A 24284-nucleotide genomic window follows, 5' to 3' on the forward strand; every position below is an offset into this window, starting at 1 on the left:
AGTCCACGAACCGAAGGGAAGGTGGCCGTGATGGGTCTATGAAGATATGTGGAGTATGACGCCAGGCTGTGTATGTACGGATTTCTAGTTAGTGTCACCTGCTGAGGGCTCGGTGAGACCTGCTGCTCCTTCTCACTGAAAAGAGACAAGCAGTGCCCTGGCTGGCTGGCTCAGTGGGAATGTCCTCCTGTGCACTGAAAGTTTGCAGGTTCGATCCCCTGTCAGGGCATATACCTAGGTTGCAGGTTCAATGCCTGGTCGGGGCATATATGGGAGGCAACTGATCAATGTTTCTCACATTGATGTTTCTCTGTCTCTCCCTTCCTCTCTCTCTAAAATCAATAAACATATCCATATTTAAATAAAGAGAGAAATGAGCAAGAATCATAGAGTGAAAAGAGTTGAAAACAGTTTTCTCACCATGATTCAAACTACCCCTGTCCTCACATCTACCTTTGCCCTCCCCTGGGCACCCTGGCTAGGGGCGATGGAGCTGTGGACAAGTACATTAAGCTGGACTTTTGTGAGCATTGATACATGATATGGGTGGGGCAAGGGGGATCTGGGAGGCTTCCCCACTGTGTGCCCCAGGTGGGGCCTGACACCCTGGACCCTCTTCCCACCCTCAGGCAGAGGCCACCATGGAGCAGTGTACAAGCGTGGAGAGAGAGGTAGACAAGGTCCTCCAGAAGTTCCTGACCTATGGGCAGCACTTCGAGCAGAGCCTGGAGGAGCTGCTGCACTGTGTGGGCCGGCTGCGGGCTGAGCTGGCCAGAGCAGGTGGGTACCCCCCCATGAAAGCCCTACTCCTGCCTCCACATGGGCCTAGGAGACCCTGAGGCTGCTTGGTGACAGTGACTTTCCTGCTCTGTCATTCCTTATGGACTTATTAGTTGGCATTCAACTGTAAGGAAGAAGCTTTCTCTTTTCCCTTATTCACATATTTATTTATTACCAGTTCTCATTTAGAACTAATTATTTTATTCAGTGGGTTATAAGCCATTACTATTGTTGTATATTTTGATGCTCAAATTGTGTTAGATTTGACCAGAGGTAGCCCCCGGTTTTCATGTCCTTTTCTAAAAAAATTGAGCTATGATTCACATTAAAAAACACCCTTTTAAAAATGTACAATTCAGCCCTGGCTGGTGTGGCTCAGTGGATTGAGTGCTGGCCTGTGAATCAAAGGGTCACTGGTTCAATTCCCAGTCAGGGCACATGCCTGGGTTGTGGGCCAGGCCCCCAGCAAGGGGCACGCTAGAGGCAACCATACACGGATGTTACTCTCCCTTTCTTTCTCCCTTCCTTCCCCTCTCTAAAAATAAATAAATGAAATCTTAAAAAAAAACAAATAAAATGTATAATTCAGTGGTTTTTAGTGCATTTACAGAGTTGTACAATCATTATCACCATGTAATTCCAGAACATTTTTATCACCCCAAAAGGAAACAGTAACTCCTCCACTGCCCCCTCTCCCCTGGCTCCCAGGGCAACCAGTAATCTACTTTCTGTGAACTTACCTATTCTGGACACTTCATATAAATGAAATTGTACAATATGCTTAGCTTTTTGAGGAACTGGCAAACTATTTTTACAAATGTAGCTGTAACTTTTTACATTCCTACCTGCAGTGTTTGAGGGTTCCGGTTTCTCCACACCCTCCCCCAACCTTTTCTTTAATTATCGTCATCCTAGCACTTTTGTAATGACTAATGACAATGGAGTGTCTTTTCCTGCGCTTGTGGGCCGTTTATATATCTTTGTTGAAGAAATGTCTATTTAAATCTTGGCCCATATTTTAATTGGGTTATTTATCTTATTGTTGAGTTGTGAGAGTTCTTTATGTATTCTTGATACTCGACCCTTACCAGGCATAGGCTTACTAAGTACATTCTATTATACAGGTTGTGTTTTCACCTTCTTGATAGTGTCGTTTGAAGCACAAAAGTTTTTAATATTGGTGAAGCCCACTTTATTTTTTCTTTGGGTGCCCGTGCTTTTGTTGTTATGTCTAAGAAACCACTGCCTAGCCCACAGCCGGGAAGGCGGGTGCCTCTGTTGTGTCCCGGAGCACTGTAGTGTGGGCCCTTGCACCAGTGCTGTGGTCCGTTCTGAGGTACGTTTTTGTGCCCGTGTAAGGTCCAACTTCAGTCTTTTGCTCATGAATATTCAGTTGTGTCAGCACCATTCTGTCTTCTCCTGTGTCCTTTTTGATGTGCTCTTTTTATTTTTTTCAGCACTCTTTTATTTTCTGGCACAATAAGATATTCCCTGGAATCAGTAATTTTTGCAAGTAGCAATGGTTCTTCCAGTGGGAAATGGTATTTGGAAACCATGATCTAGGTGGTTACTGGGTGTCATTGTTTTTAGGTTTGGTTTGTTTGTTTGTTTGTTTTTAGCAAATGGACCTTCCTATTTGCCTTCCTCTCCTCCCCCCTTCCCTCCCTCCCTCAATTTATCTCCTCTCCTCCCCCTTCCCTCCCTCCCTCAATTTATCTGTCTGTCTTTGTATATTGCAGACAGTGCATTTACAGCGATGCCTCCTATTCCAACCCAGCATTACAGGGTTCTTCCCAGGGCCGCCCCCCCCCCCCCCCCCCCCCCGCAATAACTGCATGTCTCTTCAACAGTGAGAGGCCCAGCTGCTAGTACATTTCTCCTCTGCTCAATTGCTACAATACATAGACAGCATTTTCAGAGTTGCTACACCACTGAGAATAAACACATCTACAAAGTAGAGTTTGTTCCCTTTTTATTTTTATTTCTTAAAGAATGCATGCACGTAAGAAAAGCCTTCAAGGTCAAAAAGGCTGACAGTGAAAAGTGAGTCTCCCTGTCACCCCGATTCCCAGTTCCTGCATGCCTCCCCCAAAGCCACCCTGTTCTGTTTCTCAGGTGCCCCTCTGGGCAGCATCTCTGCACTCGTAGGCATCACATGGGAGTGTCTGTCCCCCCTCCTTTTCTGCACACACAGAGACTATAAAGCACTTAGTTCCCCGCACCTTGCTTTTTCCCTACACAGCCTGTCTTGGAGAGTGTTCCGTATCAGTACGTAGAATTCTGTCTCATTCTCTTACCGTCATGGGGTTGTGCCATGCTTGTTTGATTTTTAGAGAGAGAGGAAGGGAGGCAGAAAGAAAGGGAAACATCAATGTGTGGTTGCTTCTGGAGTGCCCCCTACTGGGGACCTGGCTCACAACCCAGGCATGTGCCCTGACTGGGAATCCAACCAGCAACCTTTTGGTTCACAGGCCGGCTTTCAGTTCACTGAGCCACACCAGCCAGGACTGTGCCATGCCTTTGATAGCACCTGTTAACTGTGTGGTGGGAGTGCTTTTCTCTTGCTGGCCCAACACTCACTGTCTGCTCCTGGTTAACACGAGGCTGTGGCTGCAGTGTGTTTACAGTGAGAACGTATCTTCTTGGATAGGGATTCTTCAGGGCTGACGGCTGTCGCAGGGGTCCTTGGTGGTAGCGACTGGGGGATTCCAGGTTGAAAGGCTTTGGTTTCCTAAGAGTGTGGCTTTGTCCTACAGGGGGTGTGGCCAGGGACTGTGCAATTCAGCCTTCTGTGACCTGGGGGAATGGAGTGTGAGGAAGGGGCAGCAGGCTGGGCTTTGGAGGGCAGTGCTGGTGCCAGGAGTGGAGTGTGTGCTTCTGCCCTGACTGCCTGGGCTAGGCGGGCAGCCCAGCTACCACCTCCTTTTTGTACTTTTCAGGACTCACTCACAAGCACAGACACCCAGCTCAGGCTACTGTGAACACACAGACACACAAACAAAGGGGAGCTGGTGAGGGGCTCGGCTGACTGAACGGTCCGGGCCTGGCTGGACCTAGGCGCCCATGTTACCCCTCAGTCCACACCGGCTCCACCCGCAGAGCCTGCTCCCCCAGGTGTGAGCTTTCCATGGTGTCCAGCAGCTCCTGTTCACGTTGCTTGCTCAGCAGCCTGGCAGAATGCATCTCTCTTCCTGGGCTTCTGGTCTTGGAGCTGACACTCTCCCTGGCCCTCTTGGATCACATTCCCTTCCTCAAACCAAGGTGATCCATCTAGAGAAGTGGCGTAGATGCTGGGCCAGAAGAAGGATCCAATGCCCTGTGTGCCTTCCTCTCATCCAAATCCCATCTGCTCTCCGCGTTTGGTTTGGGTCCAGCCCGGTCACTTCGGGCTGGTGTCCTGAATCAGAAACCCCTGAACTTCCCTGGCAGTCCCTGGCCCGCCAGGTGTCCTCAGAGTTGACATGAGGCATGAACGTGGAGATAGATGTTTGGCAGTTCAGGGCCTTCTCAAACATGGCCTCTCACTCAAGATAATAAGGAGCTGTCCAGTGTGGTGGCAAGGAGCACAGATTTTAGCTCTATCACTGCTGTGTCACCTCGCAAGTCACAGCTGCAGCTTCCTTGGTGTGAAGATGGGACACTGACAGTTCCCCCTGCACAGCATAGTTGTGAGATTTAAATGAGCAGAAACAAAGTGTCTGCCCACTGATGAACCAGCCAGTTCCCATCATGCAGTTCGAAGCCCACAGGACCTGAGACAGAAGCCAAGTCTTTCACCCTGGAGTTCAGGCTGCCTCCTGGGCCCATGGGCAGTGTGTAGAACAGAGAAAGCAGGGACAGGTTCTGCTTCTGTGTTTTGACTCACAGCCAGTGTTTCTCTGCAGCCCTCCAGGGGACCTCACTCTCAGCCACCCTCTCCTCGGTGATGTCCCAGTGTTGCCAGAAGATCAGAGATGCTGTGCAGAAACTGGCTTCCGACCACAAGGACATTCACGGCAGTGTCTCCCGAGTGGGCAAAGCCATTGACAGGGTGAGTGTGTCTGTGCAGATGGGGGCCGGATCCTGGAGTTGGTGTGTCCTGCATGTGGCCCATCCGGAAAGCAGGTGTGGGGAGTGTGAGTGCTGAATCACAGGGCCCTGTCTCGTCCTTGTCAGAACTTTGACTCTGAGATTTGCGGTGTGGTCTCGGATGCGGTGTGGGACTCACAGGAGAAGCAGCAGCAGACCCTGCAGCTGGCCATTGTGGAGCACCTGTACCAGCAGGGCATGCTCAGTGTGGCCGAGGAGCTATGCCAGGTAAGGGCCCGGCGGGAAGGGTGCTGGCGCCTGCCTACACTGCTTTCTGCTCTGTGGTTTTCTTTATATTCTACTCCTGTTATTCTTGAAATCAGTTTATTTTAGAGAGGAAATCAGGCCTCCAGCCATAAATAGAAGGTAGCTCTAGAAAATAGAGACAGTGAAAAGGGAAGGCAGTCATTTCTGGTGGGGGGTTGGGTACCAGTTGGGGTTCTGAGCGAGGCCTGGTCCCCCTTTCTCAGGGAAGTTAGTAAGATGACAGAGTAGCACTGTTCAGTTAAAGTGAGCTGGCAGCGAAGGTAAAGGATCCCTTCTCTTAAAGTGACTAAGAGCATTGAAAAGGAATACTTTCTTACAGTGCTGCTCAACACCAGGCCTGGGGGCTGTCTCCCCTTAGCCCGGGTGAGGTGATGGTCTGCCCTGAGGGAGGCCGGAGTGTGGCACTCAGTCTCCCAGGATGAAAGCGGGAATGAGAGTGGCCATGTGGCAGGCTGGTGACAACTGCTCTTCATGTAGACCCTGGCTTTCTCCAGCCTGCCTGTGGCTGATGAGGTTTTCTTAGAGCAGAGCATTTTGGAAACATTGTCCTGCAGTGATGGGACCATGCTCTCCCACAGGAATCTACGCTGAATGTGGACTTGGATTTCAAGCAGCCTTTCCTGGAGTTGAATCGAATCCTAGAAGCCCTGCATAGACATGACCTGGGGCCGGCCTTGGAGTAAGTGGGCCCTGGGATGGACCAGTAAGGGACAGAGCTTGTCTGTAGTCTTCACCTCACCCAGCGCATTGACATACCCCCAGCTCTGCCTGTGGCCTCATGTAGGCCTTTGGAGACCATCTCTGTGTCCTGGCTGCCCCGGCGCTCCTCCTCTTGCCTCACCAGCCCCACACTCAACTGGCCCTTTTCTCGGCAGATGGGCCGTCTCCCACAGGCAGCCTCTGCTCGAGCTCAACAGCTCCCTGGAGTTTAAGCTGCACCGACTGCACTTTATTCACCTCCTGGCTGGGGGCCCCGACAAGCAGCTGGAGGCCCTCAGCTACGCCAGGCACTTCCAGCCCTTTGCTCGGCTGCACCAGCGAGGTAAGTGCCCAGGGTGGGTGCTGCTGCCCTGGTGGATGTCAGCTGTCACCAGGGTGCTGCTCCCCAGCCTGAGAACTCCAACCCCTCCTTCAGTGTCTCCAAGGGGAACTCCAGGCTCAAGTCGTCCTCCTATGCCTGTCACACACTCCTAGCTTCATCTTAGAACCACCTCCAGTCCCCAGCACCAGCTGTGTGCCACCCCCACACGCAGAGCACACGGGGCTGCGTGGGCCACAGCAGGCCTGCCCATGTGCTGCTCTGCCTCTGCGCCCCCGCAGCTTCCTTCCCGAGCCCTCTCCCTTCACACTCGGTTCCCAAACCTCAAATGGTTGCCGTCAGTTCCTACCCTACTCTAGTAACTTTTTTCTTTAGCTCCCTTCATATTTATGACTTACATATTTTATTGAGAAATAAACATCATGAAAACCAAGCAGTCTAATTAAACTTTAGCTTGATACCTCCTGAAGGCTTTTTAAAAAGGAATATATTAGCTAGTGTTGGCGAGCAGACATGAGTGCCGCCCGGAGACCTGAGATTCAAGATCCTCTCCCTGGCACAGTCCAGGGATGAGAAGAGCTAGGACCCTCCTTCCTCATGCGCAGGTTGGTGCCTGGCCTGGTCCCATGTAAGCAGTCCCATGGGATTTTAGGGAAAACCAGTTCTGCCTGAGGGCATTTCAGTCCCCACCCCAGCCAGGCCAGGCGCCCTGGAGCTTTGGCCCTTGCCCTGCTTCCTGCCCTGCCCGCCTCAGCCCTGCTGCTCCCGGGGCTGGGCTCCCGCCCTGGGGAGAGGCTGCCTCCTGGGCCCTGCACATCCTGAGCTGTGCGGTTGCCTTGTAGACATCCAGGTGATGATGGGCAGTCTGGTGTACCTGCGGCTAGGCTTGGAGAAGTCGCCCTACTGCCACCTCCTGGACAACAGCCACTGGGCTGAGATCTGTGAGACCTTTACCCGCGATGCTTGTTCCCTGCTGGGGCTTTCTGTGGAGTCGCCCCTCAGTGTCAGGTACAGCAGCCCTGTGCACAGGACAGCGAGAGTGGGAGGATTTCAAGGGAAACTGCTTGCGAGGCCCTGCCATGTGCCGGAGACTGTGCTCGGTGCCTTCATAGACCGACCCTGGCTCTCCGAGTCATTCTTCCAGATAGGAATTACCTGCGTCCAGTTGGAGAAACCGAGATTAGGAAGTTATGGCCCGAGGTCACTGTGAGGTTAGCAGCAAGGTCAAGGTTCCTGTTGTGTAAGTCCTCTTGAATGAGGTCCTCATCTTGCCTGCACCTCGCCACCAAATTATCACAAGACCCTCTGCACCTGGCCTTCCCCAGCCTCGCCTCTCAAACACCGCTTCTTCTCTGGTAGATTTGAGTGGCTGAGTTAGAGAGTTTTCACTCGAAGTCTCCTGTACAGTAATGCTCTTCTTGCGAGTCCATAGTGACCTAGGAGTTAAGAGGTACTACACCCTCACTTCACAGAAAACAGATGTGAATGAACTTGCCTATGGCCTCACAGGGAGTAAAGGGCATGTGGACCTGCCCCCAGGGCCCCTTGCTGCACCACACGCAGTGCCAAGGTGCATTTACTGAGACTGGTAGGGGGATTCCACACCCCGCCCCAAGTGCTAGACTCTGGTTGGAGGTCAGTGTTTCCCAGCAGGACCACTGCCTGCACCTCATGCAGGACAGCTGCCCTCTGCCTTATAGGGATCTAGCACCCAAAGCTCCGGCCAGTTGGTTCCCGCCCCCACCCCCACCCAAAGCATGGTGAGGTCTGAAGCTGTGCTGTCTCCGAGTGCCCCACTTGGTAACCAGTTACAGGGGCACAGGACGGCAGAGTGGGGCCGACGGGCCCTTTCACACTGACCCCTGTCCCCTTCACACCAAGGACTTTTAAGTGGTTTGGATGTACAGATACCTGCCCCTGGGTCTTCCTTTTGTCTCCTGTAGGTTAAGTTTTTTGTTCCTTTTTAAAAGGATTTTACTTATTTATTTTTAGAGGGGAAGGGAGGGAAAAAGAGTGAGAGAAACACTGATAAGAGAAACAGATCGGTTGCCTCTCATGTCCCCAACAGGGTTACCTGGCCCACAACCCAGGCGTGTGCCCTGACCTGGGATTGAACCAGTGACCTTTGGTTCGCAGGCTGGCACTCAATCCACATCAGCCAGGGCAGGTTCTTAAGCTTTGAGGTGCATTGGAATGACTCCAGTTGGACATGTGTGACTACATATGTGGCACTTTATGCAACCTGACAGATTCTCAAGGACTGAGTTGACCATGTGCCACTTTAGAACCCTGACCCGGGTCCCGTACCAATGACACATGTGCTGGCCCTTTGGTTTGTCTGCTGGGGTCTTGGTCTGGCCACTCTAGCCCCTGCTCTCTGTTCTGCAGCTTTGCCTCTGGCTGTGTAGCGCTGCCCATGCTGATGAACATCAAAGCTGTGATTGAGCAGAGGCAGTGCACGGGGGTCTGGAGCCACAAGGATGAGCTACCGGTGAGCCCTGGCTGAGGTGTGGGTAGCAGGCACTGGGGAGGATGGCCACAGCAGGACTCGGGACTCACCCCTGGGCTGGCCCCCACCCCCCAGATTGAGATTGAACTCGGCATGAAGTGCTGGTTCCACTCGGTGTTCGCCTGCCCCATCCTACGCCAGCAGACGTCGGAGTCCAACCCCCCCATCAAGCTCCTCTGTGGCCACGTCATCTCACAAGATGCACTTAACAAGCTCGTTAATGGAGGAAAGTAAGTGCCCTGTGCTCTTCCTTTCTGGCTTGGCTCCCCTACTGTCAGCCTCTCAGACGCTCCTGATTCTCCCTTGCAGGCTGAAGTGTCCCTACTGCCCCGTGGAGCAGAACCCAGCTGATGGGAAACGCATCATATTTTGATTCCTGCCTAGAAGGAACTTGGTTTAAACAAGTTTTTCACCCGTGAGCCTTGCTGCCTCATGGGATGGTTGGCTTCAGTGGATGGTGGTTCATTTCAGAGCAGCTAGCTGGCTGAGTGCCACCACAACAGGGGCCAAGAGGGAGGTGAACCAGCCTGCACTGGACAGTTGGCTGCTGGACTGTCCCAACAGGGAAAGACTGGCTTCTAGATCCCATTGTCTCCCTGCTTCTGTTGCAGGACTTGGTAGCAACCGACAGAGGAGCGGAGGACTTGGGTGTCGGCAGCAAGTCTTCCATCCCTGCCCTCTACCAGGTCTCCTCCTGCTGCACAGCCTCACCACTGTGTTTATCGCCCACTGTAAATACCTCGGGTTAGAACTGAGTGCCATTGCTTTGTAACTTTGAGCAAATATATTCACAGGCCTACTCCTTCCCTTAGCTTCACCAACAAATAATTCCTACATGTCCACGGCACACAGGTATTGGCCTGGTTGCTGCCGCCACTGGGACCATGGCAGCCAGTGCCCAGTCAGCAAGAACCCGACCTGCATCTCTGCTGGGGTAAAGAGGCTGGCAGCTCCCAGCCCCTGGGGAAAGTGCCTTTACACACCTAGGCATAAAATCGCATCACCTCCATGTTAGAAATCAGCGCAGGGGCATTTGGGAAGATGAAATGACTTGTACCACAGGGCTCACGGCTTGTCAGGGAGAACTTGGGGGTTTAAACCAGAATAAGCCCAAGCTCTTTCTGGTTTACTCCAGGGTGCCCAAAGCCTGCCCACTCTGTGCACTGAACCCTGTGCTGGCCTTAAGGGTTGGAAGGTACCTGAAGCCTAAAATATTGGAAGCGACTGGATTACCAGGGCCATTACACCAAGCCAGAGAGGGCCTGGGATTTTGCATTTAGCTTCACACTCCTATTTCAAATGCCCTGTGTGGGTGGGCAAATTGCTTCCATAAGCTCCCAGTGGCACTCAAGGCTCAAAGACTGGGGTGTTCCCACCAGAGGCTGCAGGCTTCCACGCAGTGGTCTGGGCTCAGCTGTCTTACCCTGCAGCTCTCCCCTGCTCTGGGAGTGGGAGGTGAAGGCTCGGGGGTGGCAGCCAAATCTGTTCTCAGCTTGAGTCTAGCACCAGCCCTGGCACCCAGGCATCAGTACTGAACACTTGTCAAGTCCTTCAGGTCCTCGGGCGAAAAAGGCTGCTCCAGTCTTCCCTGCCCACTAATTCCATGGCCCCACCAGCAGCTTCTGCTTTAAAACACCCACAGGCTCATCACGTTTTAGTCAGCATTTACTTCCCTTCACACCTCATTCTTGGAACTGAGTGCCAGGAAACTCAACAGGAAACAGCACTGAGGGAGATGCTGTCAGAGCTGTGTAGGAAAATGTGCTTGGGGAGGCTGGGAGACGCTGAGTGTGCACAGCAGGAGGGCAGCCAGCTGGCCCCCTGTCAGCTCAACAGCTTCTGGAGCAGGTGCCCAGGCTGCTGCCCAAGGCCTTCAGATGGGTGGGGGCAGGGCTTGCACCTCCTCCAGGCACTCATTATATGCCTCCTGGTACTCCTCGTGGGGCCTGACCAAGATCACACAGGTGGGGCGCTTGGAGCCTGTGGCTGCACCCAGGTCCTGCACAGAGAAAGATAAGCTGTTTGGAAAAAAGCCACACACCTGTATGCCAGGGGTCACATACTGATGACCCATGGTTCTCATGTCTGACAAACGTGCTGTTCGGTCAACAACTATTTAATATTTAAAAACATTTCAAATTGGTTGCCATTATTTAAAGTCAGCAAACTTTCAAATGGTCCAACGATACTGGGCCTGCATTTCCACATGGCAACTGTGGAAGGGCCCCCGGCAGGGGCTGTCCCCTTAGGGCCCATGCTTTCCAGGTTCCTACCCTCACCCTCTCCTTGTGTCCCAGACCTAGCTCCTGCTACACACGGAGGAGCCAGGTCCCTATAAAACACCCCCTGAGTACTGCACCCACCTAGCAGGACTAAGACAGGTGCAGCATGTTAGCTGACAAAGCATGTCCACATAAACCTTGTTTCATTCTCACAGGCTGCAGAGGAGGGGATTCCCATTTTACAAGAAGGAAATAGAGGTGCTGAGGTAATTTGCCAGCAGTCCTCCACCCAGGAAGCAGAACCAAGAATCCACACAGGCCCGTATTAAGCTCACACACTTTCCACTGTGGCTGTAGTGGCTCCAGTAGACCCCATCCCAGACCCTCTCCTCCAGTGCTGACTGGGATCAGGGCTCTAGCACTCCTTACCGTCTTACAGGGGACATAGACGTAGGGCAGATTTCGGTCCTCACACATAACCGGGAGGTGGCAGTATACCTCAATGGGCAATGTATCTCCTGCCAGAACCATGATCCTGAAATGGCAGAAACAGTCATTTCTAGCTGCTCATTCCCTCTTTGGCCTTTGGGGTACAGACCCAGATAAGATGGTCCCTGCCCTCAAAGAGCCCAGCTATTAATGTGGGTTGCTTGGCCTCTGAAAGTGTAGCAAATTTGTTTGGTGACTGGGTTCCTCTGGGGAGGTGATCTCTATTTCTTGGCAACAAATGCCACTGAGTGTGACAAAGTGGTATTGCACTGGAGCAAATGAAGTACAGCAGGGACTCCAAGGAACAAGAGCTCAATTGTCTTTGGAGAGTCAGAAGGGAACCAGGAGGTCACACCTGAAGAGACAGCTGAATAATGACTGTCTGGAAGGCCCTGGAGGGTGGTGGGTGGGGAAAGCATTTAAGGAGGAGAACCAGAATGGCACCAGATACACAGAGGCTGGCTGATGGCAGCCTGGATGGCTTGGGAATCCAGGATGGAGAAATGGCCAGACAAGACCAGAGAGATTGGCAGGGGCCACATCTAAGGGCCTTGAGTGCCAGGCTAAGAAGCATGGACTCAGTCCCAAAAGTGATAGGGAACCAGTGAAGACTTGCCAGAGGATCTTCAGCTAGGGTTCCTAGCTGGCAAGGTGCCAGGGCTCTGGCAAGGGCCTCTGGAGCCCTGAAGACACAGAAGGAAGAGTCTGTTTTCCAGGAGCAAGATGCAAACATTTGGAGAGAGCTCCTGGGTCCATACTCTCTTAGTTTTCCTCTTGCCTCTTGGACCCTCCTCCTCTGCAGGCTCCTATTCTTTGAGTAGCTTTTAAATGCTGGTGCCCAGCTGTCCTCTCAGTACCTTCTTGCTGAGCCCATCCATGGCCATGGCATCAAGTCCCATCTATATGCTAATAACTCCCAGATCTATTCTCTCCAGCTTGGCCCTCTCTCTTCCAAGCTTGCAGCCCATCTGGCCACTTGCCTATTGAACAGCTCTGCTAGGGAGTGGGGTCACAAGTCTAAAAGGTACCTCAAATTGTCTAAAATCAAACACAAACCCAGCCCCCTCCACCGTTCACTATCTCAGTGAGAGGGCCTCCTGTCAATTCAGCTGAAGTCCACATCCCCTCACTCCATGTCCAAAAGTCCTCTCAGATACAACCACTTTAATTCTCTCCATTTCCAACCTAAACAAAATCACCCTCACCTCTTCCAGACTACAGTAGCCTATTTCAGTGTCCCTGTCTACTCCTGAGCCTCTGATCCTTTCCAAAGTTCACACTCCCTGGTTTTAATCCTCAGTGCCCTCCCAAAGCTCTGAATACAAAAACTTAACTTACCCTGGCTCACAACCCCCCCCCCCCCCCCAAGAAGATAGCACTTCTGCCCACTAGCACCCTCTCCTGCCCTGGGACCTACTTTCTTCTGGCAGAGCTCCTTCCCTCCAAACCACTCCCTCCACCTTCAGATCTCAACTACCCAGGCCTAGGTAAGACTTCCCATTGAGCATCAAATCTCCCCAGCAATCTACCTCTTGAAAACCCACAAGGTACCAGACACTTCTGGGGATAAAGCGGAGAGAGACTTTATCAAAGAGCCTACCGTCTGGCTTAAGTGGGAGATACAAGAAATAAAGATGCAAGTGAATTTCAGATTCTGATCAATGCCAGAAAAGAAACTTTTTACTTTTCCTTCATAGTTAGCGGTCACAACTTGACATTTTTTGTGTGACATTTGATTAAAGTAATTGTCTCCCTATGGCACAGTGCCTAATAGAACTGACACTGAAATAGCTGAATGAATGAAGGTGGCTCATTTGATTTGTTTCCCCTGGAATTAATTTTCCCCGTGGTGTCCTTTTGAGTTAGGGTAAGTGAAGTGACGTATAGGTTCACCGTAGTGAAGGTAATTTACTGACTACTTGATTATTTTCTAATAGAATCAACGCACTTTTACCGAGCACCTACTAAATAGCAGGAATACTGCCCTGGCTGGTGTGGCTCAGTGGACTGAATGCCGGCCTGTGAACCAAAGAGTCGCTGGTTGGATTCCCAGTCAGGGCACAAGCCTGGGTTGCCTGCCAGGTCCCCAGTGCGGGGGGCGCTCCAGAGGCAACCACACATCGATGTTTCTCTCCCTCTCTTTCTCCCTCTCTCTAAAATAAGTAAAATCCTTAAATAAAATAAATAGTAGGAATACTTTCATTGCCATTTAAAATGCAAAATCCAGAGGGAGGGTGTTCTTACCCTTTCTCCCCTTTGTTGACAAACTTCTGAACCTCCTTCACCCCACGCCGAACATGCCTCTGCTTCGCGGCTGCAACGATAAAAGGATTAGTTCAGGGGGCCTCGTCCCGCCACTCACGTTCCCACGGGCCACCGCAGCGCCCGCCGGACCTTTCTTGATGCATTTGTAGAGCTTCCGAGTGAGGCGACGAGAAGCCAGAGGCTGTGCGATGGGGTTCAGGTTCACCAGCAGCTCGTGGTAAGTGCGCTCCCCGGAGGACGCCTCCGCCTGAGCCTCTTGCCCCTCGGGATCTCCCTTTATTTTGGTCATCTCAGCGGCCGCGGTTCCGACTCACAGCAGGTGACCCACGCGGCCCGCGCTCCTGGAATCACTTCCGGATCCGCTTTAGTGAAGGCGGTGGAGCACCACAACCAATTAGGAAACGAGGCCTCGGACTCAGACCAATCGTTGACTCTCAGCTCTTTAGGTACGAAGATAGGGGCGGAGTCTCGGCCACAGGGGCGGGGCCAGTCCCTCCACTGAGAAGCGGGGCGGGGTTCGGGCCGCTCACCACACGCCCTGAGGGAATCCAAGGCTAGGGGCGGGGCCCTGAGGGGGCGGGGCCTGCGAGAAGCAGGGGAGGGACCTGGGAACCTACTCCGCCTCGTGCTTGTGCGGACGCCCTGGGGAGCCGGAGGAGGAGGCAGTTCTAAGCGGACGGGATCCTTTTAAGAACCTTCGGTTCTGCGACTTGGGAGCGAGCATGCGAAGTCTGCCCAATGCGATTGCACGTCGCCTTAGAATCTGCCTCCTCAGGTAGACAGTGCGCCGCGTGGGTAGGTCCCGGGAGCTGAGCTGGTCCTGGGTGGTGTGCCCCGGGTGCCACAGTTCAGGTGAAGCCTGGCGCTGCTAACGGCTTCCTCCGTTCTCTCACTATTTCTGATATCTACTTTCTCTTCCCTAGCACGTGATGGACGCCCCGCTCGCCCAGCGCCTCGGTCTGGACCGCCTTTCCCCAGAGAGCCAGGGGTTCACTCCCTTTTTGCCGCAGAGTTCTGCCCACACGTTGCCCACAGGAGAGGGCCCCTGGTGACAACCGTATCTAAAATTACAGTACCTCCCCCACCCCGACCTCCCCCTAACCCTCACTCTTCGTACTTCCCACTGCCGCCTGGCCTCACACACGGAGGACACCATGTGCAGTGAGGAGGAAACCTGCATGGACACCGTGGGGCCCGCCTTCCCGGGTGGCGTGGGAACAGCTCTGAGTCGGCCTCCGGTTTGCAGTTAGTGTAAAGGATTAGCGGACAGCGACACCTGGGAGATAAGCTGGCCTAGGCTGGGGCGGATCTTAATATCTCCCACTTAGTTCTCCCGTTGTCTTAGAACACTGCATGGAAATTAATTAGGTAATTGCTACAAATTATTTGCCTTTGATTATGGGGTAGAAGCCCTGCCATTGTGGTGGAACAGGCCTGTATTTGAAACTTAAGAAGTGTGCAGGTGTTCGTGGGATCGCAGGTGAGTCAAGCCACCTTAAAAATTGACCTTGTAACCCTGTAACCAGTGATTAAATAAAAAACTAAATACCTGTAGGTTTTTAAAATTTAGTATGTTAGCCCTGGCTGGTGTAGCTCAGTGGATTGAGCGCGGGCCTGTGAACCAAACGATCGCCTGTTCACCGGCCAGGTCCCCAGGAGGGGGCGCCTGAGAGGCAACCACACAGTGATGTTTCCCTCTCTCCCTCACCCCCTTAAAAAAATAAAATAAAATTTCGTATTTTTTAAAGGTGTCTTTATTTATTTTAGAGAGAGGAAGGGAGAGAGAGAGAGAGAGGGAGAGAAACATCAATGTGTAGCTGCCTCTTGTGCACCCCCAACTGGGGATCTGGCCGGCAACCCAGGCATGGGCCCTGACTGGGAATGGAACCCATGACCCTTTGGTTGGCAGGCCGGCACTCAATCCACTGAGCTACACCAGCCAGGGCAAATTAACTATTTTAATAAGAAAAATTAGGGTACAATTCATCCTAACCTTAGATCCCATCTAATTTCACAAATAGGAAAATAGATCAATTGAACAATGAAAATATGTTATATAAACAATAAAAAATAACTTGAAAGTAAATACAGTTTGTATGCACCATGTAACCCAAAACTGACCTTTTTTTTTTTTTAATCCTCACCCCAATGACATTTTTTCATTGCTTTTAGAGAAAGGGGAAGGGAGGAGAAGAGAGAAAGAGAGAAAGGGGCCCTGGCTGGCATAGCTCAGTGGATTGAGCACAGGCTGGGAACCAAAGTGTCCCAGGTTTGATTCCCAGCTAGGGTACATTCCTGGGTTGCAGGCCATAACCCCCAGCAACCGCACATTGATGTTTCTCTCCCTCTCTCTCTCTCTCTCTCTCTCTCCCTCCCTACCCTCCCTAAAAATAAATAAATAAAATCTTAAAAAAAAAAAAAGAAAGAGAAATGTTGATTGGTTGCTTTCTACACACCTTGGTCAGGGATGTAACCAGAAACCCAGGCATGTGCCCTGACAGGAATCAAACCCCATGACCAAAGGGCTACAGGATGAGGATCCAACTGACCAAGCTACACCAGCCAGGGCAAAAATCGACCTTTTAAATGTTTTCACTTTAGAATTAAAAAAAAAATCCTCATCCAAGGATATTTTATTATTGATTTGAGAGAGAGATTTATGAGAGAGAGAAACGTTGGTTGGTTGCTTCCTACAGCCTAGGTATGTGCCCTGACTAGGAATCGAACCTGCAACTTTCTGGTGTATGGGTTGATGCTCCACCATCCCAGGCACCTGGCCAGGGCCACGTTGGGATTTTTTGAGCCAAGACAGCCCTTCCTGCTGTTTAGGACCAGCTTTAGGACTGACCGTGGTTACTGTCAGTTTTGCCTGATTACTCGCCTCAAACCCTCTCCTTCTCCTTCCTCCTCTGAGTCCTGCCATGGCCGTTCTGGCCTTCTCTGGGAAGGCAAGTACCTCTGAGCACATAGCGGGCAGGGGTCTGCTGCAGGGTGCTTTTCTGTTCCTCTTTCTGGGGGGTGTTCTTGTGAACAGTTTCAGGATTGTAGAACAGATGACAATGTATCCGGGCTGCAAAAGGAAGAGGTGCTGCCAGATGTGTGCATGTGGCAGTCAGAAATCTGTCCAGCAGAGAATTTCTTCCAGGAAATCCAAGTCAAGCAAATGTGCATGACTGCCCTTTCTAAGGCCTCATTTGCAGGCCTCTCAGTTCTTAAATAGAAGGAATAATGTTTATGTGCCAAGCATGTTACATGTAACATCTCTTCCTATGCTCACAAAGAATACCTTCAGTATTTTCTGAGGCTTCTAAAGGTCCATAACTCCATCCAGTTCACACAAAGCTGGATTTGAGCCCAGGCCTGCTCGTCTCCAAGCCTGTGCTCAGGCCTGTAAATTTGATGTTTGACCTTAGCTCAAAGGTCATGTAACATGGCTGGATAGTGAAAGTGCAGAAACCTTGGCCTGGCCACGTCTTGTCAGTTTTTTTGTGACAATGAAGTAGCAAGAACAAATATATTCACAGTAAACTACACTGTTGTGCCAGGTCCAAGGTGATTTATGTGACTTTACTGATTTTGTTCAAATAGCCACTGGAGCTCACTTGAAGAATTATAGCGTGGGCAAGAACATAATGGCCAGTGGACAGTAGACCAGGGATCTATATGACAAATGGCTTCGGACAAGTCATTTAGCCTCTCTGGGCTTCAGTGCCTAGTCTATAAAGTGAGAAAGTTAGATCTAGATGGACTAAGGTCCTATTTTTTTAAATTTAGGAGGATGATTTTTTTAAGTTGAGATATAATTCACATACCATGTAATTCGCCCATTTGAAGTATACAATTCAAAACAAAGAAAAAAAAAGAAAACTGAAGTGTACAGTTCAGTGGTTTTAGTGTATTAACTGAGTTTGCAGCCATCTCCAAGATCAGTTTTAGGCCATTTTCATCAGTTCAGAAAGAACTCCTTTAGCTATCACTCTCTAACCACCTAACCTTCCATAGGCCTGAGTCACCCACCACCAATCCGCTTTCTGTCTGTATGGATGTCCCTGTTTGGGACATTTTATAGAAATGGAGTCATATAGTATGTGGCCTTTCATGTCTGGCTTCTTTCACTCAGCATAATGTCTTCAAGATTTGTCCATGTTGTAGCCTGTGTCAGCACTCCACTACTGCCTGACATTCTGGTGTATGGACGTACCACGTTTTATCCGTTCTTTTGCTGATGGACACTTGGGCTGTTTCCAGCCTTTGGCTCTTGTGAATAGTGCTGCTGTGAACATTCACAGTCATAGGAGTTTTCATATGGGCATACCCTCCCTCTCCATTCTCTTGGGTATGCACCTTGAAGTAGAATTGCTACGTGAAATGGTAATATTATGTTTACCTTTTTGGGGAGCTGCCAGGCTGTTTGTCCAGAGTAGATGCACCATTTCTGTTTCTACCAGCAGTGCACAAAGGTTCCAGTTTCTACACATTCTCACCAGCACTTGCTGTTACCTGACTTTTTCATTACTGTACAGTAATCCGAGTGGGTGCAGAGTAGTGTGTTCATTCTGGTTTTGGTTTGCATTTCCCTGATAGCTAATGATGCTGAACAACCCTTCCTGTGTCTATTGGTTCTTTGCATAACTTTGGAGAAATGTCTGTTCAGATCCTTTGCCCATTTTTTGATTGAGGATGAGTTTTGGAGTTGACTTTTACCAAGCTAGATGCTTACTCTAGGAGCTAAAGTTCAAATAAAAGAGAAAAATAAAATTATATGTAGTTTATGTAATTTATTGGAAATCCATTTAATTCCTTAAACAGATTAGCATGACACCAGTAGTTGTAATACTGACACCAGTATCAGTGTGGCCAGTATTAGCCAAGCTGATCTTCCCTACATGCCCTCCTGGTTAGCAGCAACTGGTGTCTCCTCAGAAATAAATGTCCAGATTTGGGCAGAGTTTAAGGACAGAGGACCATTAAGTGGTGGATGGAACCCTCCTTGGGCCTGCTGCTTGGGACACACCTCAGTATGTAAAGCTGTGTGCTTAGAAAGGGCAGTGTGGCACTTAAGGAAAATGTGCATTTTTAGGGTCAGAGTTTTGGCTTTGGATCTTAAAATTTATTATTTTAAAGGTGATAATGTTTATGTTAAATTTTTTCAGATAGTACATAAGAATATAAAGCAAAAAGTTATATATCCTTCCTCCCCAACCTCTATTTCCCCCATTGGAGCTCACCAGAGGTTGTCACTGTTAGTTTTTTTGTGTACATGTGCATATATGTATATATATTTGTTTATATACATTAAGTATATTAAATAATATAATATACTCTTCTGGACATTTATTTCCACTTATCAATATATATCTTGGGAAAATTTTTGATTTCCATCATGGAGATAAATCTTTTAATGCCTTTGTCATATCACATTGTATGACTGTCCATAATTTATTTAAACAGCCCCTACTGATAGAGTTTAGTTTGTTTTTAGTGTGTTTACTACTTTAAGTAAGTTTTCAATGAGTATTGTACAATATCTTTGGTACTTTTGTGAGTCTATCCAGAGACAAGTTCCAAACATGTATAATTTTGACATGTGCAGTATTGTCCACTTGTCCTCCACAGAGTTGTGACGGACAGCTGCTCGAGTGGTGTCTCTCCATCACTTGCCGAGCCCGGGTTTTGGCAACCTGTTACAGGGTGAGGAGGGGTGGTGACCCAGGAGGGAGAAATGGTGTCTTGTTCTCATTTATGTCTCTTTAGTTCGGAAGGAAACTGGATATTTCATGTTTTGACAGGTCACTTGTGGGGTTTTTTTCCTGTTAATTCCCTGTTTTATTCTAATCTCTACTTTATTCTAATAGAATAGAGTTTCCTGTTAATTCCCTGTTTTATTCTAATCTCAACTCTAATAGAGTTGTCTCTTACGGCTTTAGAAAAGTTTTTGCTACTTGAAGGAAATTTTTGAGTGCCTGCGTGCTTTCATTGTTTATATGGACATTTTTGATCCTTCAGGTTTAATGTGGCTGTAGGAGCAAGGCAGGGCCCAGAGCTCCAAATAGTGAGCTTGACCTTCCTCCAGACGGCTAGCCACTGACCTGCTGCCACTTACTGAATTCTTTCTCTTTCTATCCATTCATTTGAAATGCCTCTGTTGGGGTCCTGGCCAAGTAGCTCAGTTGGTTAGAGCTTTGTCCCACTATGCCAAGGTCGTGGGTGTGGCGCCCAGTCAGGGCACATACAAGAATCAGCCAATGAATGCATAAATAAATGGAATGACAAATCAATGTCTCTTGCTCTCGCTTTCTCTCTCCTCTTCACCATTCCTCACTCTAAAAAATAAATAAATAAATAAATAAATAAATAAATAAATAAATAAAATGTCTCTGCGGGGGCACACTCCCTGCTGGGATCACACCCAAGTAATTCTTCCCTTTCAGGCGTGCATCTCCTAAACTCTAAGGGACCTCATGAGACTTGCAACCAGGGGAGCAATGGGCAGCGATAGCTTGCTTTGGGCTGACCCCCTGAACCTGTCCCCAGGGCCCCTTTTCTCTGACTTCCCAATGAGCTGACAGCAGCCCCACCAGGCTCACTTCTTTCCTATGTAACGTTTCTGGAGAGCCAGGCCTGAGCTCTTTCCTGTTGCTGCTTCTATCTTAGATGCTTCCTTGTTTCACTGTCCCCTACTTTAATAAACATACTCTCAAAATTAAAAAAAAAATAAATAAGAATAAAATGTCTCTGTTGTATACTAGATTCTAATTTGTGTTTGGGTCTTTTTCCAGGCTGTCTCATCTTTCTCTAGTACTAAATTGCTTTGATGACAGTAGTGTTTGCTTTTTAACATCTGATCTGTTCAACAGTTTTTAATGTCTAGTAAGGGTTTGGCAATTTACCGATTTAAATCAAGTCTTGGGAAAAGCAGGCTACGGTGGGAAGAGGAGAGGTCTGGGAGTCAAACAGACCACAATTTAAAACATGTTTTTCTTCTCACCCGAGGACAGATTGTTTCACTTTACCATGCTTCGGTTTTACTGTGTTTGGTGTTTTCACCTTTAAACAGGGATGAGAATTGAGTGAGACGCTGCTACCAGGAAAGGCCCTGGCTGCTGATGGGCAATGCTGGACATGGAGGCTCTGGGCCGAGCCCCAGGGCAGCACCCTGGGCCTGAGCTTTAGAGGGCCAGGATGAGGAATCTGCAAGACCAAGGGCACATATCCCCCTGCCCCTAATCTTCCAGGTGCAGGAATTGAGTCCATGCCCAGAGCCTGCCCAGCCCTCACTCCCATCTGCTCTTCAGAGGTCTGAAGGGTGGCCAAGGTGTGGGTGAGTGGGCGAGGGGGGCATGGATATTTGGCTTGGGGCACGGGTACATGTGCGTGTGGGTATCCCTCACTGTACAGAACAGAGTGGGGCAGGTAGGAACATGAGGGGGGTGTCAGGGGTTCTATCTGTGTTCCTGCCCTGAACCTCTCCACTGACGAGCGGGCCTGCTTCCCTTCTCCTTTCCCTCATGACCACAGATTGGTGGGGGTGGGGAGATATGTTCATTTGTCCCAACAAGCAGATGTCTAAGGCTTCCCTCAGAAAGTCCTGTAAACTGGGTGGCTTAGAACACACACTGATTGTCTCATGGTTCTGGAGGCTGGAGGTCTGAAATCAAGGTGTCAGCAGGCTGTGCTTGTGTGCAGGCTCCAGGGGAGAATCTGTCCCTGGGCCTCTCCCCTTGCATTGGGTGTGGCTGGCAATCCCTGGTGTTCCTTAGACACCTCCTTCTGTGCTTCGTTGTCCCGTGACTTTCTTTCTGTGAGTCTCTGTCTTCACCTGGCATTTTTTCCTTTGTATAAATACTGCCGTCACACTACATTAGGACCCACCCCCGTGACCTCATCTTAACCTGGCTATATTTGCAAAGACCCTATTTCCACATAAGGTCACATAAAGATTTTACTTATTTACTTTTAACTTTAGCTTTTTAAAAAGGTTATTTATTTATTTTTAGAGAGAGGGGAAGGGAAGGAGAAAGCGAAGGAGAGAAACATCAATGTGTGGTTACTTCTCACACACTCCCAACTGGGGACCTGGACCTGGCCAGCAACCCAGGCAAGTGCCCTAGACTGGGAATTGAACCAGCAACCCTTTAGTTCACAGGCCAGCACTCAATCCACTGAGCTACACCAGCCAGGGCTGAGTGCATGGATTTTTATGGTATGTCAAGGAAAAGGTGAGGGGAAAACCCCAAGAAGAAGTGGCTAGAATGCAGAAGGAAAATCCGGTGACTGGCATGAGGAAGTTGCTCTACCTTGGGTCATATCTTAAAGTCCATTACCGTCCCCCCCCCCCCAGGAGAAGGCCAGTTTTTACTTATTTTTTAAAAAATCCTCACCTGAGAATATATTTTTATTGATTTTAGACAGAGAGAGAGAGAGAGAAAGGGAGAGAGAGAGGGAATGGGGGGCATTGATGTGAGAGAGAAACATTGAGCCATTCCCTCTCATAGGGGCCCCGACTTGGGTCTGAACCCAAAACATAGGTATGTGCTCTGACCCGGGACCAAAGCTGCAAACTTTTTGGTACACCGGATGATGCTCCAACCAACTGAGCTGCCTGGCCAGGGCCAGTTTTCACCTTTTTTGGCAAGGTGGAGGTAGATTAATTGGGGACAAGAGTACTTGTTGGCAACAATTAAATTCTTAAAAAAAAGATTTTATTTATTTATTTTTAGAGAGGGTGAGGGAGGGAGAAAGAGAAGGAGAGAAACATGGATGTGAGAGAAACATCCCTCTCTTTACTCTTGTACATTCTCCAGCCAGGGACCCAACCTGAAACCCAGGTGTGTGCCCTGACTGGGAATCCAACCAGTGACCTTTTGCTTTGCAGGACGATGCCCAACTCATGGGCTACCCTGGTATGGGCCAGAAGTTAAATTCTTATATATTGTTCTTCATTGCTGGAAGTACTGACCTGGTAGCCAGAAGAAGGTCAATTTTATTTTATTTTAATTATATTTTGTTGATTATGCTGTTATGGTTGTCCTGATTCTTCCTCCCATTGTCCCCCTCCACCCAGCAACCCCCACTCCCTCAGACCATCCCCACAGCATTGTTAATGTGTATGGGTTTCGTGGGTAAGTTTTTTGGCTACTCCATTTCCCATATTGTACTTTACACCCTCATGACTATCCTGTAACTACCTATTCGTACTTTTTAATTCCCTCACCTATCCATGAATCTGTCTCTGTTCCAGAAGGTCAATTTTAGAAGGAACATCTCCTCACCAGGAAAAGATTTACTGACAGGAGGTGACAAAGGAAAATGGGTGGGCCTGGTGCTAGAGCGCGCTAGGGTGTCCAACCCGTTGGGGATGGGTATGAATGCGGCCCAACACAGAATCGTAAATTTACTTGAAACCTTTTTTCTTTTGTTCATCATTTAGTTTTCATTAGCGTCTGTGTATTTAACGTGTGGCCCAGAGAGCCAAAAGTTTGGACACCGCTGGCGGTGACTGGTGCTGCTTCCGGAAAAGCAGAAGCCGCAGGACTAAGAGAGATGGGAGCGGGTGTGCCCGGGAGGAGGCTCAGAGTCAGGGAGCAGGCAGGATTAAGGTGTACGAGGTCGGCACTGGTAAGGTGTTTGCCACGGGGGTCCAGGGGAAAAAGAGGACTGGACCTGGAAATCCGGCCCAAACCTCAGTAGGCCCAGTCGGAAGTGTCCGTTGGGGCCTCCCAGTGTCCACCGGATGGCCTGACCTAGCCTGGGATTGGTCCTTACCTGGAGGGCGGGAGCCTCGAGCATGCGCAGTTCGCCCAGCGGGCGTGCCGGAAGTGCTGCGCTAGGAGCCTGAGGTCGGTGAGTCCCAGGGCACTGTTGGAGCGGCGGGGGCTTCTTTTGCAGGAAACAGGATTTGGTGAGGGAGGGAGGAGGTTATTCCAGGCAAATGGAGGTTTGCGCTGCCACAGTGATCCGGAAGCCACGGATGTGGGGCTCCGGCCAAGGGAGGCGGAGATTGCCCAGGACGCTGGGAGAAGGCGACCGGTGGGCAGGCCACGGGAAGTGTACTGAGTCCGGCGCGGTGCGGGGGGAGGGGCGAGGGAGGCGGGCTCGATGGGCGGGTGCTGCCAGAGGTGGAGAACCAGGGACGTTGGCAAAGGGTGAATGAGTGAACGACTCAAGACCTGTGCTCGGTTTTCATCGTCTTTATACCCATTTCAGTGCTGGCCTGATTTTTCAATGAAGAACATTGAGGCTTAAAAAGGGGAAATGCCTTGTTCTAAGACTCAGAGTTGGGACGCGGGTCAGCCGGGACTTGAGCCGAGCCTCTTGATTCTAAAGCCAATCTGGAGCTCCTGTATTGGAGGTTAGGCGGCAGCTGAATGGTCTAGAACAGGGCCAGGGAACTTTCCCTACACAGGATCAGATAGTATTTTCCGCTTTGTGAGCCAAGAGGCGAAATCGAGGGTATTATTGTAGGTAAGTACATAATACAAGAAGAGATAAAACAAAGGAGGTGAGGGCAGGGGGAGGAGGGCATTGGGGGGGAATAAATGGTGGTGGAAGGAGGCTTGACTTGGGGTGGTGAGCATACAGTACAGTGTGCAGATGATGTGTTGGGGAATGGTGCCCCCGAAACCTGTATGATTGTGTTACTTAG

The 24284-nt window shown here is 49.9% G+C and overlaps 3 protein-coding genes across 14 annotated transcripts in view; 2 read left to right on the plus strand and 1 right to left on the minus strand.

Annotated features, from left to right (window-relative positions):
• RMND5B (required for meiotic nuclear division 5 homolog B) overlaps positions 1 to 9470 on the plus strand; it is a 28096-nt gene extending 18626 nt beyond the window's left edge. For 4 of the 5 annotated variants that reach the window (XM_036014515.1, XM_028527606.2, XM_036014513.1 and 1 more), the window contains 9 exons: positions 630 to 780; positions 4665 to 4810; positions 4936 to 5076; positions 5694 to 5794; positions 5991 to 6157; positions 6997 to 7162; positions 8543 to 8645; positions 8739 to 8893; positions 8973 to 9470. In XM_036014515.1, coding sequence (XP_035870408.1) covers positions 642 to 780; positions 4665 to 4810; positions 4936 to 5076; positions 5694 to 5794; positions 5991 to 6157; positions 6997 to 7162; positions 8543 to 8645; positions 8739 to 8893; positions 8973 to 9036 — 1182 coding nt within the window. In that variant the 5' untranslated portion in view covers positions 630 to 641 and the 3' untranslated portion in view covers positions 9037 to 9470. The remainder of the gene's footprint in view (positions 1 to 629; positions 781 to 4664; positions 4811 to 4935; positions 5077 to 5693; positions 5795 to 5990; positions 6158 to 6996; positions 7163 to 8542; positions 8646 to 8738; positions 8894 to 8972) is intronic. The other variant, XM_036014516.1, reaches the window with a different exon arrangement.
• Positions 9471 to 10307: 837 nt separating this feature from the next.
• Positions 10308 to 14022, minus strand: NHP2 (NHP2 ribonucleoprotein). Its single transcript, XM_028528176.2, has 4 exons — positions 13769 to 14022; positions 13619 to 13688; positions 11315 to 11420; positions 10308 to 10662 (listed from the first exon to the last, which is right to left on the minus strand). The coding sequence occupies exons 1-4, from the start codon at positions 13926 to 13928 to the stop codon at positions 10537 to 10539; spliced, it is 462 nt and encodes a 153-aa protein (XP_028383977.1). The 5' UTR covers positions 13929 to 14022; the 3' UTR covers positions 10308 to 10536.
• A 369-nt stretch (positions 14023 to 14391) lies between these two features.
• HNRNPAB (heterogeneous nuclear ribonucleoprotein A/B) overlaps positions 14392 to 24284 on the plus strand; it is a 28424-nt gene continuing 18531 nt past the window's right edge. For 2 of the 8 annotated variants that reach the window (XM_036014057.1, XM_036014058.1), the window contains exon 1: positions 14392 to 14414. The gene's annotated coding sequence lies outside the window, so the exon portion shown is untranslated. Of the gene's footprint in view, positions 14415 to 23465; positions 23483 to 23919; positions 24104 to 24284 lie in introns of those variants that run through there. The other 6 variants (XM_036014063.1, XM_036014064.1, XM_036014062.1 and 3 more) reach the window with 5 other exon arrangements.

This window comes from Phyllostomus discolor, chromosome 13 (genome assembly GCF_004126475.2).
Source record: "Phyllostomus discolor isolate MPI-MPIP mPhyDis1 chromosome 13, mPhyDis1.pri.v3, whole genome shotgun sequence".
NCBI lineage: Eukaryota > Metazoa > Chordata > Mammalia > Chiroptera > Phyllostomidae > Phyllostomus > Phyllostomus discolor.